This window comes from Anastrepha ludens, chromosome 2, assembly GCF_028408465.1.
Source record: "Anastrepha ludens isolate Willacy chromosome 2, idAnaLude1.1, whole genome shotgun sequence".
NCBI lineage: Eukaryota > Metazoa > Arthropoda > Insecta > Diptera > Tephritidae > Anastrepha > Anastrepha ludens.
In genome coordinates, this window is record NC_071498.1 from 182,340,101 (window position 1) to 182,358,107 (window position 18,007).

The 18,007-nt window shown below is 36.7% G+C and overlaps 1 protein-coding gene and 1 long non-coding RNA gene across 3 annotated transcripts in view; both read right to left on the minus strand.

The window, feature by feature from the left end:
* Positions 1-9,430, minus strand: part of LOC128856000 (two pore potassium channel protein sup-9) — a 29,341-nt gene extending 19,911 nt beyond the window's left edge. Inside the window, exon 1 of the mRNA XM_054091318.1 lies at positions 8,662-9,430. Coding sequence (XP_053947293.1) covers positions 8,662-8,788 — 127 coding nt within the window. The 5' untranslated portion in view covers positions 8,789-9,430. The remainder of the gene's footprint in view (positions 1-8,661) is intronic.
* A 5,821-nt stretch (positions 9,431-15,251) lies between these two features.
* LOC128860784 (uncharacterized) lies at positions 15,252-16,543 on the minus strand. Of its 2 annotated transcripts, none has more exons than XR_008454298.1 (3): positions 16,352-16,543; positions 16,118-16,277; positions 15,252-15,985 (listed from the first exon to the last, which is right to left on the minus strand). It is a non-coding gene; the product is annotated as an uncharacterized LOC128860784 (long non-coding RNA). The 2 variants fall into 2 exon arrangements; XR_008454297.1 differs by having other exon boundaries at positions 15,252-16,009; positions 16,352-16,542.
* Between the last annotated feature and the right edge of the window lie 1,464 nt (positions 16,544-18,007).

Consider the following 18,007-nt stretch of genomic DNA (forward strand, 5'->3'; position numbering starts at 1 on the left):
CCTTTTTTGGAAAAATTTGCGAAACATTGCATTTGTGAGGTCGCTAGAGAGTTAGATCCCCAGTTCCCCTTAAGATATGCAACATTTTTTATTCGTTTTATTGACCTTTAGGTTGCGAATGCACAGAGCTGATATTCAAGGCGGTGGCACTTTAACAGAACAGTTACTTTATTTTTTCACAATTTTGACAAGTCTGAGGTCAAAACAAACAAAAGGAGGAGATATTACATGCTTGTAAAAATTCAGTGAATAGCTTGCTAATATTGTGATTTGTGAGATTAAAACTAAACAATATAATGCAAACGAATTGCCGCGTCCTAAATTGTTAAAGCACAAAGGAATATAAAGCCTCCTAATGCAGTTTTCGCGTTTACATGCGGAAGACGCCGTGACTAAAAAGTATGCGTGTGTGCATATAATTTCTCGTGTTTGGTTGTTTCCATTGCTTTCGCCTATTCTTCTTCTTCCCCTTTCTTTTGTTGGTCTATTCTTGCTCTTTTAGGACACAGCGAATTCGGAAGGCGCAATCTCTTTCTCTATCATTCTTGACTGATACCTGTGTCGGTAATTGCATTTTTTGTGCATTGGAAAAGGGTTCATTGTTCAGAATTTTCTTAGTGTCCATATTTTCGTAAGTAGCCTATTAGTAATAAATATCCTTGCAAAAATATATTTATCTTAAAAAATTAACTGTTAATAAAAAGGCGTATTTGAGTAAATTTATTTATTTATTTTATTTATTAAAAGAGTAACAATTATAAATAACTATTCCACTTAAAGAGCTAAAGCACTGGCTACTATGGCCTTCGGCTATTAGTATAATAAAAAATGACAGCGTATCTTATAGCCTTAACTTACATCTAGATACATAATCACAAATCTTATTTAAATTGCATACCGTTGTCTGTTTGAGGAGTTCCGATGGTTTGATGCTTGAGAAAAAGGACGTTCTGATATTTTGTAGGGAAGGACAAGTATCTATCAGGTGAAGTGTAGTAAATTCGTTGGAGCCACAAAAAGGGCATGTAGGCTTCGGTGAACCGCTGAGCAGGTGGGCATGTGTCATGAGTGTGTGACCGATTCTCAGTCGAGTAAAGGTTTTTGCTTGGTGACATAATGCAGACGGAGGGTATGTATTTTTTTCCCCAAAGGGGTTAAAGTTTTTATAAGGATGCTGATAAGTGTTCCATTTAGTTGCTGCATTATCTGCGGCAAGTTCTTTCGCTAGTATCTTTATGTCATTGCAAGTGATATAGTTAAATGTGTGTAGAGGTTCCTTATTCGCCTCTTTCGCTCTCTTGTCAGCTTTTTCGTTACCATTTATCCCAGAGTGCCCAGGAACCCACATAATTTTGATTGCACCTGTGTGTATTGAAATTATATTGCGGATTTTTGTTATCAACGGGGTGTCATTTGTGGGGTTTAAGATAGCTTCGATTGAGGATTTGCTATCGGTGCAAATTAAGTGCTTGCTACATTTCTGGGCGGCAAAGATTACTGCTTCAAGTAACGCAGCTGCTTCAGCTGTAAATATTGAAGTGAATCTTGGCAAAATTCCGGCACAGATGGTAACACCTTCTGCGTTTGTCACTGCAAACGATGTGCAGGTGTCGGTTTTTGAACCGTCGGTAAAAATGATCTCCCAATCTTTCTTTAATGGGGAAATGGTTTCGAGAAAAGTCTGGTTGTATTCGTTTGTATTAGTGGAATCTTTTAAATGTTTGGATAGATTGTTCAAAATCATCGAGTTGGGAACGACCCACGGTGGATGTATTGCAGGTTCTACAAGTACTGGCTGAGCAATGATATCCAGTTTTTCGGCTTCTTTTAGAATGATGGAGATTGTTGATTCCCGGCCCTTTCTGTTTAATTTTTGAGTACTCCAGTTGATGTGTTTAAACAAAAGTCTGTTTCTACATTGAATTATCTTCAAAATACTTGTCCTTGTATTGTTGGCCACCCTTTCCGTAATGGTGGGAAGTCCAGCTTCCGCTAAGGTAACGGTTATGGGGGAAGTGGGGAAGGCTCTGATGCTTCTCCTGACTGCAGCATGGTAAGGTGCTTCTAGGCGCTTTAGATGAGTTTTAGCGCAGTGTCCGTATATAACCAGTCCGAAGTCAATTTTAGATAAGATTAGAGATTTAGTGATACTTAATAATGTATTTGTATGTATCAAACAGTGCTTTGAGGATAAGTATTTAACTATGTTTAGTCTAGATAATAGGCTTAACCTAACGTATTCACAATGTTGCTTATAAGTTAGTCGCTTATCAAAGATAATGCCTAATATTTTAAGTGTGCTGGTGTGGGGGATTAAGGTATTGGAGAAGGATATAGGTGGGAATATGCATTTATGCTTGCGACATATATGGAATGTAGAACTTTTATTCATAGAAATACTGGCTCCCGAAGCTTGCGACCAAACTTCGAGGTCCGCAAGGATACCGCTAAATGTACTTTTAACTTCTGATAAATTTTTGGTATTTGAAAAAATTACCATATCATCTGCGTGAATGAAGTGTTCGACATGCAGATGTTTGGATATTATAGAGTTAACTGCATTAAAAGCTATGATGAACAAAATGACAGATAGAGGTGATCCTTGAGGAATACCATTAAAGAGGGGAAGGATTTGGGATTCATGGTTGTTAGCACGAACATAAAATTTGCGATTGCATAAGTACGATTTGATAGTATTATATATTTTTTCCCCAATCTTCCAGCGATTTAGCTCTTCCAATACATTGTGAGAGCCTATTCGATCGTATGCCTTTTCAAAATCTAAGCTAAGCACAGATACATGGTTTCTATCGGCAAGTGCTGAGTTAGCGAAATGATCAAATATTAGAAGCGGATCTATTACACCAAGTCCTTTTTGAAACGCAGACTGGTGTGGGCTAAGTAGGTTATTTTTTTGGGCAAACCAGATGATTCGCCGGGAAGTCATTTTCTCTAGAACTTCTGACATGCAAGGGAGAAGGGATATAGGTCTATAACTAGATATGAGGGAGTTGGGTTTATTAGGTTTGGGGATGGGGATAATTGCGGCAGTTTTCCACGCTTGAGGGAATAATCCTTGACTAAATATTGAGTTGTATAGGTTAACGAGTCGGGATTTTAAGAAGGAAGGAATATTTTTTAATATCGCGTAGTTAATTCTATCACCACCGGGAGTCTTACCCTTCAGAGAAGAAAGCGTTAAATCGAATTCTTCTATTGTGAATGGTGAATCTATTGCTACACTATCGGAGGAAGGGGAGGGGTTATGGTATTTAAAAGCGCTTATATTGACTTTTCTTCTCTTGAAGTCGGGGTGAAAGTTTGAGCTGTGGGAGTAGTTTGACCAGGGGCCTGCGAATTTTTCAACTATCTCTTGTGAGGAATAAACTGGCCCTACTGGGAAATGAATAAATGGGATATGGTTAGGTTGGGAAGAGACAGTGAGAGTTCTTATGTCAGCCCAAATTTTTTTCGGGTTGGACTGTGGTGTAATTTTAGCTGTGAGAGTTTCTAGTGCTTGTCTTTTGCAAGACTTCAACTCACGCCGGAATAGGGCATTGTGTCTCTTATACGCAATGAAGTTCTCGTCCGTCCTGTTTCTTTTAAATTGAGTCCATGAGGTCTGCTTATTTTTCCTTAGGATGGAGAGCAAGTTAGACCAGAAAGGAAGTCTGGCTGTATATTTTTTAGTACTGGTCTGTGGAATTGAAACATTGGCAGCTGACCGAATGAGAGATTTGATTGCCGCAGCTTCTTTATTTACGTTGGTAGAGACTGGTATGTTGTGTGCTAAGGATACCAACGTGGCATTGAAAGCTTCCCAGTTCGCCTTTTCCGTATTGAATTTTGGCTTAGGCTTAACCTGATAACTTTGAGGTAAAGAAACGGAAGTTATTATGGGGAAATGATCACTATTGTGTAAGTCATCTAATGTTTTAGTTGTTAATCTTGGTGCTATGGATGCGGAGGCGAGGGAAATGTCAGGGTGGGAGAAAGTCTTGTGGGTGGAAAAGTGGGTCGGGGAACAATCCTTAAGGATGATGAGGTTTTTTGCGAGAACGACGTCTTCAATAATTTTTCCTCTATTGTTGGTGGAGGATGATCCCCAAAGGGGACTCCATCCATTAAAATCACCCAACAAGATCAAAGGCGTGGAGAAAGAGTTTAGAATGTGGATTAGGTCTTTGCTGCTAAAAACTTGGTGAGGTGGGATATAACATGAAATCACAGTAATTTTGAAGCCTACATCTACTTCAATTGCTAGAGATTGAATATCGGATACTATAGGGATGAATTTGTGAAAGAGGGATTTTTTTACCAATAGGGCAACACCTTGTTTGCAAGTGTTGTTGTTTGGACTATTGTAATAGTAACTAACATATTTTAGTGGTGAGTAAGCAGATTTATTATGTGGAATATGCGTTTCTTGTAGGCAAATAATTTCAGGAGAAAACTCGTTTATTAGTATACTAAGATCAGGAAAATTATTAATGAGACCGTTGATATTCCATTGTAATATCTTCATGTTTTACTGTGTATCGGAAGAGTTAGTTGTAGCTCTAAAAAAATTGGAATTTTATTTAACTCTGCATTGCCAATGATATTTCGTATACGTTAGTTATATGTATGTTTTAGATCGTAGTCGACTCGACTAATATTGAGCAGGCAGTGCTAAAAAACTTAGAATCGTTCACTCATTTGACTCTAGATCTTTGTTTCTTTTTTTTGGTGAAGATTTCGATATCCTGTCTCAAAACATTACGGCATTTTTGGTATAGGAATGACTTCCGAATGATGCGGTGGTATTTGATTAGCTTAAGGAAAGCGGGGATATGGAGGATAGCAGGAATGATCCTGAACATCTGAGTGAGCTTCTTTACATTGTTATTTATTTGCATGCATTTTTTGAGCCCTGTGGTTCGGAACTTGGAACACCGAATGATGTTCTTTCCATTTTTCTCAATGTGGTTCCTTTACTTTTAGAAGCGCAGCAATTTGATAGAATTAGTTTAGTCCAAGGTTCGTCCAAGTCAATATTAGTCCAACTCATTGGCATACCGAATGGCATAGATTCACATATTTTATTTTCCCGATCCATTAGATGGTTGTAACAATCTATGCACACTATTCTTCAATTTCTTTATGACACTCAATATTCCGGAAATAATGGTTCTGCAATTTTTTGGTTTCAAAGTGCCTGTGATATTCACTATATACTTAAATATTCACACGCGTGTTTTACTTGTTTTGAAATGCAAATGCATTTATCACCATTTTAAACGAGAATAACAATTCATCGGAATTGACAACACTACTGTGTTGCCGGATGCCTGCAAATGAAAATAAAAATACTAACAAAAATGATTTATTTCAGTTCAGTGTTGATGATGGTGATGATACGGCACGCATACAAATAATGTTTTTATTTAAAACGGTTATTTCTTTGGAGCGCAGCCGAAGGCCGTCTACGCGGAAACTTGATCCACGCAAAAATTCTACCAATTTAAAAATTCCCTTCTCGTCAACGGCCCTGTAAAATTCTACCAGCATACGGCCTTTATGAGATGCCTGGCAACATAACCTTTCGCTAAATTTACACACTTTTAGCAACAAATTACTTAAAAACTATAAGCCTCCGGAAGGACAGTCAAAGCGTGCGGCATTATACTGAATATTTTTCATCAAAATACTCACTTTTTGCAGCTCAGCTGTGACTTTTCTTTAAGAAATACACCCGTTTTTATTTCTTTACAATACCTGCATTACCATATTCATATTTTTCTTAAAAATAATTGGAAAATAGAGCTACATATTTGTCTTTATGACGCGGATAATGCCTTAAGTAAATTTCGCTGTGCTTTATACGGGCGGCTGTGTTTATACCCAAATTCTGTGTTTTATAAACCAAACTTAATTTAACTAATACTTTTATTAAAACAAAAGTGCGTGTACACATAACAGAAGTGAAACTTTCAAGGCACACAAAGAAAGAGGGAGAGAGCGGAGAGAGAATGAGAGGGAGAGAGAGAGGAAGAATATATATCTAAATAAATTCACAACATTTGCAGATAATACAATTAGACAAAATTTACAAAAAACGGAGAAGGGTCGACTGGTGTAGGTAAACGCCGGACACAAAAGGTGGCAACAACGCGCACTACTCCTAGCGTTTATCACCCGCACAAACGCAGCGATTCCAGGACCGCAGCAACGGCACAAATTACCGCAAGGCAATACCAATAAATCCGACGCCGGAATGGATAGCACTTTATAGTACGCACAAGCACTAGCCAGAAAACGGAACTAAGCGCCAAAAAGTAGGCACAAAAAATAACGCCAAAAAAATTAAGACCAAAAAACGCCCCAAACGGTAGGCACGAAGGAAATATAACGCCAAAAAGTAGGCACCAAAAATATATTTCCTACAAGTTTGCACCAACAAACGAGCGCCAAAAAGTAGGCAGTGTTATTTCTCACTAGAAATTAGCAACCACAACGAAAAACTCGGGAAAAATAGCCTAAAGTGTATCTAAGATATATGTATATAAGGTATCTCTCTCCTTTTCCTCTACGTTATATGTTTTTTTCTCTCTTGCGGAACGAAAATGCCCAAAACGTTACATGGCCTTAAAATTTTACTCTCTATTCTCGCACGTCCTTCGACGCATAAGAAGTTTCACTTCAAAAACAACGAATAACATATGAAAAGATTCTTTCCGAATCCTGGTCCGAATTTCTCATCTATACTAATATTATAAAGAGGAAAACTTTGTTTGTTTGTTTGTTTGGTTGTAATGAATAGGCTCAAAAACTACTGGACCGATTTTAAAAATTCTTTCACCATTCGAAAGCTACATCATCCACGAGTAACATGGATTATATTTTATTTTGGAAATAAAGCTCGAGATATAGGTCAAAACGTGGACCCGGGTAACCTTCGGATGTGTATGTACAATATGGGTATCAAATGGAAGCTGTAGGTGAATGCTTTAGTTCAGAGTATCTCCATCCGCTCCGTGACTAGGGTCTCGAGATAGAGACCAAAACGTCGACCCTAGAATGTGTTTGTACAATATGGATATCAAATGAAAGCTGTTGATAAGTGCTTTAATACGGGGTAATTTTCATACCTATTGATGACTAGGGTCTCGAAATATATGCCAAAACGTGGACCCGCCGTGTCTTTGAACCGAATTAAACCAAACTTACACACATTGTTAAGTAGGTATTGAAGATGATTTCCGTATAGTTTGAATACCTATTGGTAGATAGGGTCTCGAGATATAGGTCAAAACGTGGACCCGGGTAACCTTCGGACGTGTATGTACAATATGGGTATCAAATGAAAGCTGTTGATAAGTGCTTTAATACGGGGTAATTTTCATACCTATTCATGACTAGGGTCTCGAAATATATGCCAAAACGTGGACCCGCCGTGTATTTGCACCGAATTAAACCAAACTTACGCACATTGTTAAGTAAGTATTGAAAATGGGTTTCGTAAAGTTTGGTTGTAATTCGGAGCACTGGCAACGGGTACAGCGTTCTTTTGAACCAGCCATAATGTCGCTTACTTTTTTAACGCTTGGGGCGGAACTGAACTCTCAAACTGACAGGGTGAGTTACAATGTGTCAATATTTCTTTCTGATTTGGATGCCATATGGAAAAAAACGTAAGTGCAACATGTAAAAATTGTTTGTGAAATTTGAGAATTTAATGTGAAATCCGAATGAAATTATGTGTTCGTGGAAAAAAAAATTGTTTTCGTTTTTTTTTTTTTTGAAAAATATAAATGGATAATGGTTAAAAAAGCTCCAATGCTTAATAAAACATATAAATTGAAACGAAAAATTCATGGATGATCAGGAAAAAAGACGATTGTTTATTCATATGCGTTGATTTGAAATTTAAAAACAATCTTCTTTTTTCCTGATTTTCAATTTATATTTTATATTTACTCAAAAACAAATAGAAAAACAAAAAATATTGTTTATGCCAAAGCGCTTGAAAAAAGAATAAAGAAATAGATAATATGAAAATCATATATTTTCTGTTCTAAACCATATCTATTCCATTTTAGTGTGCCCAGCGAAGGGGGCCGGGTTTGCTAGTAAAATATAAAATACGTATGCATAATACCCCTCGAAAGCACAAAATATTAATGTTCGTATAAATTTGATACACAAAACAAACTTCTAATCTCCAAACGTGATTCCCTTCTCCGCTGCAAGCCAATTATTACTCACTTCACTGTGGGTAATTGTCATCAATATTTATTGTCAATTGACGTCAACTCTGCTTCAAAGAAAAACAAACATTAAGCTACTATTGCACAACGTATGCAGATTAATGTACACAAACATACTGCACACATATACAACATATATATGTATATGTATGTAGTACGCCAATTTAAATGTGTGACGCTATATCCGTAACCCTATCATGCATGAGAGCACCTAAGCACAAGCACAAGTGTCTATACAAGTGTAAACGTTTTCTTATACTTTATTTAATGCGCTTACGAAAGTGGGCCACTTGTGTTGCCCTTTTTACCGATATACTCGTATGCATGTACATATGCATTTATGTGTGTATGCATGCCAAGAGTTAGGCGCCTTCACATAAACATATTCATGTCTATGAGTGTAAGTACTCACCTTGCAGTGCTTCCCAGCGCCGCTTTTCCGTTTCCGATTCGAGTGAGTCAAATACTGCAGCACCAACTAGTAAATATGTAAATGTGCACACGATCAAAGATATCGTGCGGACATTTTGTTTCTTCATTCTTCATTTAGGCGGAGTTTTGTTTTTAATTTCTTTATCATTGCGATTGTAATGAATTCTTATAGCTTATAATGGAATACTGAAAATGCATTGCGAATCGACGTCAAGGCGCTCAAAGCCAACAGGATTCAACGGCCTTAGTAAATATCGATTTGTAAGTATAGGTAAGTGTTCACCTTAGTCCATACTGAATAGGTTTTTATCATTTTATATAATTCATACGAAACTGTTTGCAACAGTCTGATTCTCGAGCAGTGAATCCGAGTTAATTATCGGCACAGATATTGTTCGACACATCGACATTGAACTTTTCACACAAAGTCTTGAATGCATATTTTAGGTATTTTGAGTGATATCCGTTTCAATGATAGTAACGCGATGATTATTTTGCATTTATTTGTTTCTTAAAATGTTTCAAATGAGCACTTTGCTGTTTTTTAATCCAACAAATATACCGAAATGACCAAATAAATCTCACTGTAGCCATGCCCATCCGTCAATCTGTCCATCCGCACGTTTGTCTTAGCATCTCACTTGTAAACCTTTATTAATTTTATTTTTGTATTATTTTTTTTTTTTCTAAAACAAAAGAAAGTATTTTCTTATTTTGGTGTTGGGTTGAATTATTCGAGAAAATTTTGAATTAATCAAGTAACGAATAAAGCAGGTATCTATTTGATATCTCATACCAATTTTGTTTAATCTAAATTTCTTTTCCTATTATTCTTATCTGGTACCCTTGTAAATATTAATGCTTCTGCTGAAAGTCGACGGGTACGTACGAATATACTTCCAGAAAACTTATTTACGGACCAATCTTGCGGGCTGTGCTTATAATTGAAAAAGAGTTCTTATAAATAGAAGTCGTAATCATTGGCAATGCATCAACGTGAAGAAGACAAGGAGTCGATTCAACACTTCTTATGGCTGTATCTAGGGATTCAGACGAAGACATTTGGAATCAAGCTTTTCCACTAAAGATAGAAGCGTTCAATTTTATATGGCGGCCATTTTGATTTTACTCATTATTCTGGCACTCAGAGGTGCATTTACAATGGCAATTCGGAGGATCCTAATGTAGCAGAACATTGACACGGTTCGGCTTAGAAGTAATATCGATTGTAATGAAATACTTTCGGACAGCCAATAGATTCTCAAAGTTTTGAATAGCTTAACATTCAAGTGAAAGTCCTAATAGAGTGTACCAATGCGGTACACGGTACACAACAAACTGGCCATTCATAATCAGATCTCACTGATTTAGGTACCAGGATATAAGGGACACAAAGGAAGCGAGAAGGCAGACTTGTATGCCAAAAAAGGTGCAGAAGGCCATTTATTCGAACAACCCCATTTTTCGGTTTTAACAAAAATAATATAAAACAGGAAACCAAAAAATGGTTGCAAACAAAAATCAGGGAATATTGGAACGGCACAAGCGGCCTTAATCACTATAAAAAGTCTTTGAACTTCAATGCCAAAGAGCAAAATCTGCTCTAACCCTAGATAAAAAGGGCCTCAGATTACTCTGTGGAGCACTTACACTTTAACACAAGATCATGCAAGTTCTGCTGTGATGAAGAGGAATCTATGGAACACAAAATCACCAACTGTGAGGCATTAGGTCTTTTTTTATGTCCAATTGATTTGTGTAAATTTTTAATTAATACATTCTTGTTTTGAAAAAAAACTTCTTGAAGTCGGCGCTGGCATTAACGTTCTGGACACACCGATACAAACCCTTAAGCGAATTGTTGCTCATAAGCACACTCTTTTGCAAATGAAATATTTTTTCTAAAAATTAAACTTTCCCTGCAATTTCATAGAGATGGTGAAAGCAAGGCGAAATCATTAAAGGTGGTGGCACCAGGCCAACAACAACATTTTTTATATTAGAATGTCACGTCAAAGTAGAAAAAAAGAAGTGATTTTTTTTGTGAAGGTAAAATAGAAAAAAATCATCTTATTTGTCATATTGAAATTATTTTAAAATGTTCATAAAAACTTTGGAAATTGAATTCATTACAAAATTTCAAATTACTAATTTGAATGTGAGTAAACGTTTTGTTCGTAATTCAATTTCGTGCTGACATCCGAATGTACACGCGAAAGAAAAAAATCAAATTAGCTGGCCTACTGCTACGACGTTTAATAGATTTGGGTGGAAGTCAAGCGTTCTCATTTAATAGAAAATATCGTGCTCCGCATTAAACATGAATGTATAAAAATTAAAAATTTGTGAAATCAAATTTTAATGTTTATTACTCACAAATAATTAGAAGGTTTAGTTTCTGATATAAAATGTTATTTTTAAATTCTTCGTACCCATGGTCTTCTTGCTTTTTGGAACATTCAAAGGTTAATCTGACTTGACCCATTAACTCGAAATAAGAAAATTTGCACATGAACTCTTCTGGTATAAGGGCGACGAAATATTTTTTAAATAATCCATTTATTCCATCAAAATAAGCAGGCAATAATAAAAAAAGAAGCTAACTCGGCGCTATAAAATTAAAAAAGTTTCAAGCTCTTAACTTTCTAGTATCAATAGAAGTTAACTGTAACTTGAGTTTCGGTTTCATTAAAAAAATATTAGATCTCATTTGTTATCTCAGTAGGTTCTAATGTCTAACGCTCGGACCGCTACTAAAATCATTTACGCCAGCACTCTGTGGCGACCTTGTGTTATTTTTAAGCGCGCACGCGGTTGGCAAGTATGTAAGTACACAAATGCACGCCACATCTTTAAAAACCCCTTATGAATGTTGGTATTGGCGCTCACCTTAGCGGCAATGCTTCCAATCACGAACAACACTACCGTAAAGTTTCAGCACAGGTATGAGTTCCTTTGTGGGTTTTTAGTGACAGTTTCACTGTTGTTCATCTTGGTAACACAGCACCGTACCGCCATCGCCAAATTGACGTATCCTTGCCAACAAACGGTCGTGGACCAGTTCAATTACGACGACGCAACTGCTGTGACGAAATTATACACGAGGACATCGGCGTTTCGCTAGTACCACAAGTCTTGTGTTTCACTGTAAGTTTACAAGTATGTTCAGACATACATATACATATGCACTTGCCCTATTTTTATTTTTATTTTTTGTTGTATTTCTTAACTTTTTAATTTATAGAACAAAACAAAAATAGTTTCTATTTCTATCGGCGACATGTAAGTAGTTGGGAACATGCATGCATATATACATACAAGCATACGTAAAAAGGTGTATTTGTGTATAATTAACCTTGTAATTGCCTATTTTAAGACAAGTTATTTCCCAGGACCTTTTCTTAATGTATACACATGCATAAATGTACGTATGTACATATGCATATTTTCAGTCGCACTATGCACGCGTTGTGAGTTTTTTCTTTGTTATAAACAATCCACTTGCTTGTTATTGCTTTTGTTTTGTCAAGTATCAGAATTACGGGAATTCTTGAGAAAATATCACTAATTCAATTGCACATGTTTCCAACAACTTAAGCACTTATCTACCGTTGCCCATCTGCCAGCCTTCCCTTCTGATTTTACTTCGCTATAGCCGCATAAATACACAAGTACTCCATTAGGCATACTTATAAACTTTATCGCGTCTTCGAGCAAAGGACTCACAGCGACAGTTGCATCATGTACAAGTACTTGCTGAAAAGTCAGTGGCTGAACAAATGATGAAAATCTGCTCTCTTATCTCTGCATGCGAGAGCGAAATCCATACGCTCAGTAACATTTTAGCGAACTGTATTTGCATGATTTGGTATCAACACATACATACATATGTGCATATGTATTTATTAGAGCATAAAGTAATAAGCAGCATTCTATTATGTATGTATGTACATTCACCAATCTATTCGAAGCTTATTTTAATGCTCCATCTTTTCATTTGTTGCCTTGAAGTTTTTAATTTTTACTTAATTTCTCATTTAAATTTGCTTACACAAAATATTATACCATGTTATTTGCATACCACCCGTATATTCATATTGTATATTTATATTAGTGTCTTGTAATCTTGGTAACCAACCTAAATTTGGACGTGTGCTTTCAAGTACGTTTTCCATCCAATACAGAAAGTAGGAACTGCTGGATGCTCTCTGCATTGATGAGATAAAAACTTAAAGCCATTCAATCACAACGGCTGGTAAACCACATCTTCCAAGCGATAGGCTTACTAGCAGAAATAGATCATCAATATGTATTGATAGTTAAAGAGTTCTATTAACTAGAATATCTACTGCAATAATTCTTTGCGGTTAGCGATTTTCGAAGACTAATGTGGGCATGAAATAATGTGGCCGCCCTTGGTAGGCATTAATAAAACAAAACATCCAGAGGCGGTATAAAACTGAGGGATATGATAGGAAAAATGGTTGCCCATGCGATGAGGCCCACTAGGTCAAATACTCAAAATTCGTCTGTTGGAAAAGGCTAATTATGTTCGCAATATTCACGGGTGAGAGCCCAGATGTCTAAATTTTTGTCCTACAAGAGCAGGGTATCTCACCTAGCGTGCTGAGAGTATTCTCATCTCCAGATAGTTTTTCCAGAAAGTACTTGAAGCAATCCCAAGTTTCGCCACATGTGCACCTAACGGAAAATGTCCAATAAGGATAGTTACCAAATTCAAGTGCTTCAGCTCAGTTAGCCTTAGAAGGACTTTGCACGTTTGCGCACTAGTCCAGCCAGCACTCGGTAAGTTTTCGCGAAGGCCATCTTTCGAGGTTCCCAAGGGAACTCCAATCCTCCCGTTTTTGAGATGAAACCGTCTCCAAGGTCCCCTGTCTAGCCAGCTCATCAGGGCAGCAGTTTCCCTCTATGTCGTTGTGACCGGGAAACCAGATGAGCATAATATCGAAGTATTCGGATGCAATCGAAAGAGAAGTCAAGCATTCCCGGACTAATTTCGAACGAACAAATAACAAGCCCAATGCCCTAATTGCCGCTTGGCTGGCGGAGTAGATATTAATGTGCTTAATTACAGAAGTAAGCAACCAATCTACTGTTTCTTTAGTAACGACTACCTTCGCTTGGAAAACACTACAGTGGTTCGGAAGCCTAAATTTGAGCTTGATTGGAAGCTTCTCTCAGAATACTGCCCCACCAAATCTTCTGTCCAACTTCGAGCCATCCGTGAGCATGTTTGACATGCCCTATCTCCGTATGTTGGTAAGACGCCTCATTCTAAGGACAACATCAAGACGCACAACTCTGATGGGAGAAGAAGCAGTGCTAAACACCTAACAGGAAGTACGCGCCAATTACAGATCAGGTGTGTATAGTCTAGCAATGCAAAATGAATTGTATGGATAAAACTGCCATCTGGTCGGAGCACTGGAATGCCTAATTCAAAAACTGAACTGCCTAGAAGCGTTGGGCAGGCGTTGAAACGTGGTAAAGAGGAAAAGGCCTTTGGTGTTTAGGTTGTAGTAAGTACCACGGGACATTATCCGTCAGGAAAGTGCCTTACAAGATGGGGATTTCCTTTCAACGAATCCTACCCCAGCTGTTGCTGAGAAGGTAGGGAGAAAATTCAATATTTCTTCATATGGCATAGGATGCTCCAAAAATATATGGTAGGCCATCTAACGGGCATTAATTTACACGATAAACGCAATGTGACGACCAATGTGCTAATTGATTAACGAATAGTCACTTGGGTAGAACTACAACCAACTAACCAACCAACTATATAATTCTTCATTTGCTAAGGACGCGTCTCGATACAAGATAACAAACCCATAATAATGTAGCTTTAAAATATTGCGGCCAAATATTTGCAAATGCAACTTGGACGCGCTTTAAGATACTCCTATGCTCAACTAATCAGAATGGAAAACAACAAGACGTGAAAATATAAGGACTTAGCCAAAAGGGCGATTCGTATCCATCACCCACAACTTCAGTTGTTCAGGTTTCGGGAAGTTAACCGGGGGAATAAACCCAGCATGGAATAAAATAAAAATTCATAAGTCGATCAAGATCGGTGCCGAAAGTATATAAATACTGTTACAGGTATCAACAAGTAGAACTTTTTATGATACCGAAAAGAGGCAAAAGAAAAGCCAACTCGCAACGTTAATGTGCATTGATTTTTTCTTCCCTCTTGACGCTTAACATTGGTAGAGTCTAAATTTGAAGACTTTGCTGTCATTGAGTTTATTATCCTTTTTAAATTAAGAGCACTACAATGTTTCTAAGCACATGATTATAAACTCGTACGTATGCATGCATGCAACAGACGTTCCTGAACATTGATCAAGTCGAGCTTTGAGAAAATCCCAAAATATTTACTTTAAATTCTCTGTAGGTATCTATTAGTATTGTTTCAATTCTCTGAAGAAGTCTTTGGAGTTTAACGGTACACAAACGTGTGCAATGCACGAAATTTTTAAGCTCGGGAATATGTGTGTGTGAGCATACATTTGGACAGATGTATTATATTTACATACTTATATTTAAGTGCATACACACAATCACTCATTACAGTTGCTATTCTTCCACAATATTTCCTAACTGGTTCTTCAGATTAAAGAAATATCTATTGTAGATTTAGTTTATTTTTAAGTTTATAACAAATTAAAAGCACTCCGAGGTTGAAATATTACTTCATTAATTTTTTCCTCGCATCCCGAATAGGCTATGGTATGTAATTTTCACTTCGATTTTTCTTATTTCACTCGACTTGAATTTTACAAGCACAGCACATTCATGTATACATATATAAACGTAAAGTTTGGCAGCACATATACGTAGGTACGCACGCCAAAAGTTATATTGCTCACTATTGCAAAATCATTTTTTCCTTATATGTTTTCTTAATATCCTTTTATGTATAATTTTTGTTAAATATATGAAGTTATCTTGTCGTCGTGTCACATCGCGTCCACTATCGCTGTTGCCTCGTAAGAAATGCACGCGCTTGGGCCCCTCAAAATTACTAAAACGGATATATTATATTTTGCATCCTGTGAGCACAGCATACCCCACTCTTCTTCACTGCTATTATACGTTGCTAATGCGGTTGTTGTTGTTGATGCTGATGTTTGATTTCTCGAAGAGCACCATCAATTCAGCAAAAGCAAAAGCTGAATTGAATGTGAGCGCAATCTGTCAAATGATTTTTCATCCCCCAAATACTCTCCGCCATCTCAGATAATTGTAAACGTAGCAAATTTTTTGAGCAGTGAACACTGCCGGAAATAAAAAACACATAACTGGTCATATGCGGCGTAAGCATCGATAAAATGAAATAATTAATGAAATGAATTTAATTAATTATTTTGAGTATTTTTTGTGGACTAGTAATAAAACAAATTATTTACTCTGCAATCAACCCGAGCAGAAAGAGGCCAGTGTGCGATCCAAGCATACCTCTCCGTGCCATTACTCGTATGCGGATTGGACATACAATTAAAACCCATGCCCATCTATTACAAAGATCCTCGAGCGACACTTGCCCGCTACGCCTTGGCACAACCTCATCTGCAAAACAATAGGTACACATCGATAAGAGATTTTGAAATGAGATTTTGGAAAAATTTCGAATTAATGTCTACCTTTTTGAAGGAGGTTGATCCTTTTAGACGAAGTTGACACAATCGCTTAGAGCAATTCATAAATTTCTTCGCATAAATTTTGCAATTCGTCAGTGCTGCAATTCGTGTTGTATCTGTAGAATATTTAATTTATTGTCCAAATAAATTTCTTGACTTTCAGTTTCAAGTTCGCTTTGGATCAATAAATTTTGAATTTTCATATACAGTGCACTCGCGATAACTCGAACTAATTAATTCGATTTATCGAATTTGTTCGACTTATCAATTGAGTGTGCTATGTTAAAAAAACAGTCATCGATATCGATTTTTCGATCGATTGTTGAAAATGGAAGCCAGTAGAAAATTTCTGTGGTATAGTTTCGTTATACGAATTACGTTTTGGTCCATTGGTTGGATCAATGGTGTCACATTCGGCGGCATAAACATAGTTAAAATTAAACCATCCTCGGACTTTAATTCGATTTCGTTGGGATGTGATGGGGCATTATCAATTAGAAGAAGAGCCTTCTCAGGTAATCCCCATCTTTCAATTTTTTTCTTACCTAAATATTAAAGTCATTTAACTTGGTTAAAAAAATTGTTTTAATGAATCTGGATTTTACCTGCGGCACGAACGAATTATGAAACCAGTCTTTGAAAATCGCCGAAGTCATCCAGGCTGATTTGGAATTTTTGTACTCCACCGGACAGTTAAAATTTTTGAAAACACGAGGATTTCTTGCTTTGTCAATAACGAGAAGTTTAAGCTTATGGTTGCCGGTAGCGTTAGTGCAAGCCATAAATTGCCTTATCTTTCTTTTTTATAAGACTTATGGTGGACTTGGCTACCCCATATTCCTTCGCTAGAGAAGTAACACTACGTCCACGTTTAATTTTGTTAAGGACTTCAGCCCTCTCTTTTAATGTTAAACACTTCAACCTTTTACGATCCATTACTCACGTGCACTGATATACTACAAATGACAAATTTAAAGCAATTTGGTCAATGCAAGATGTTGTTCCCAGAAAACTAACGGGATATTAACCCCGAAATATTCATATGGACAATACACTAGTATACATATAATTTATATACATATACTATTACATATGTATCTATGTACAAAATGTACATGTTTGAAAAGAATGTGTGTACAAATAAATTTGTTTTTTTGTTCGAGTTATAGTGCTTTTTTATTGTTCGAGTTACAAAGAAGTCAATAGGGGAAAAAATGTGTTCGAGTTAGCACGTCGTTCGACTTAGCGGCTATTCGAGTTACCGCGAGTGCACTGTAATTCAAATTTTATTAAGATGGATTATTTGGATGGATATTTAAAGTGTGAATGGGTAGTAGTTCAAACACAGCTCATAAACCTTCATAAAGACAAGCCAAGAATGCGCAAAAGTATTCTTACTGTCGATTCTGCGACTTATGCCCTCAAAGATGATGCCATAACGAAAAATAGAAGAGGTTGAAGTCCACACCTCTATTTGCATATTCATTAATCTATCTACAATTGCAAATTATGTATTAAAATCCTACAAGCTATGAATAATGTTCAAGTGGTTTAACCGAAATTCTCTTGAATTGTTCTACATTTCGTTATCGTTTTTTCAAAGGTTAAGTTAATGTTAAATTAATTTAAGGTTAAAAGTTCAAGCTTTTAACTGACATC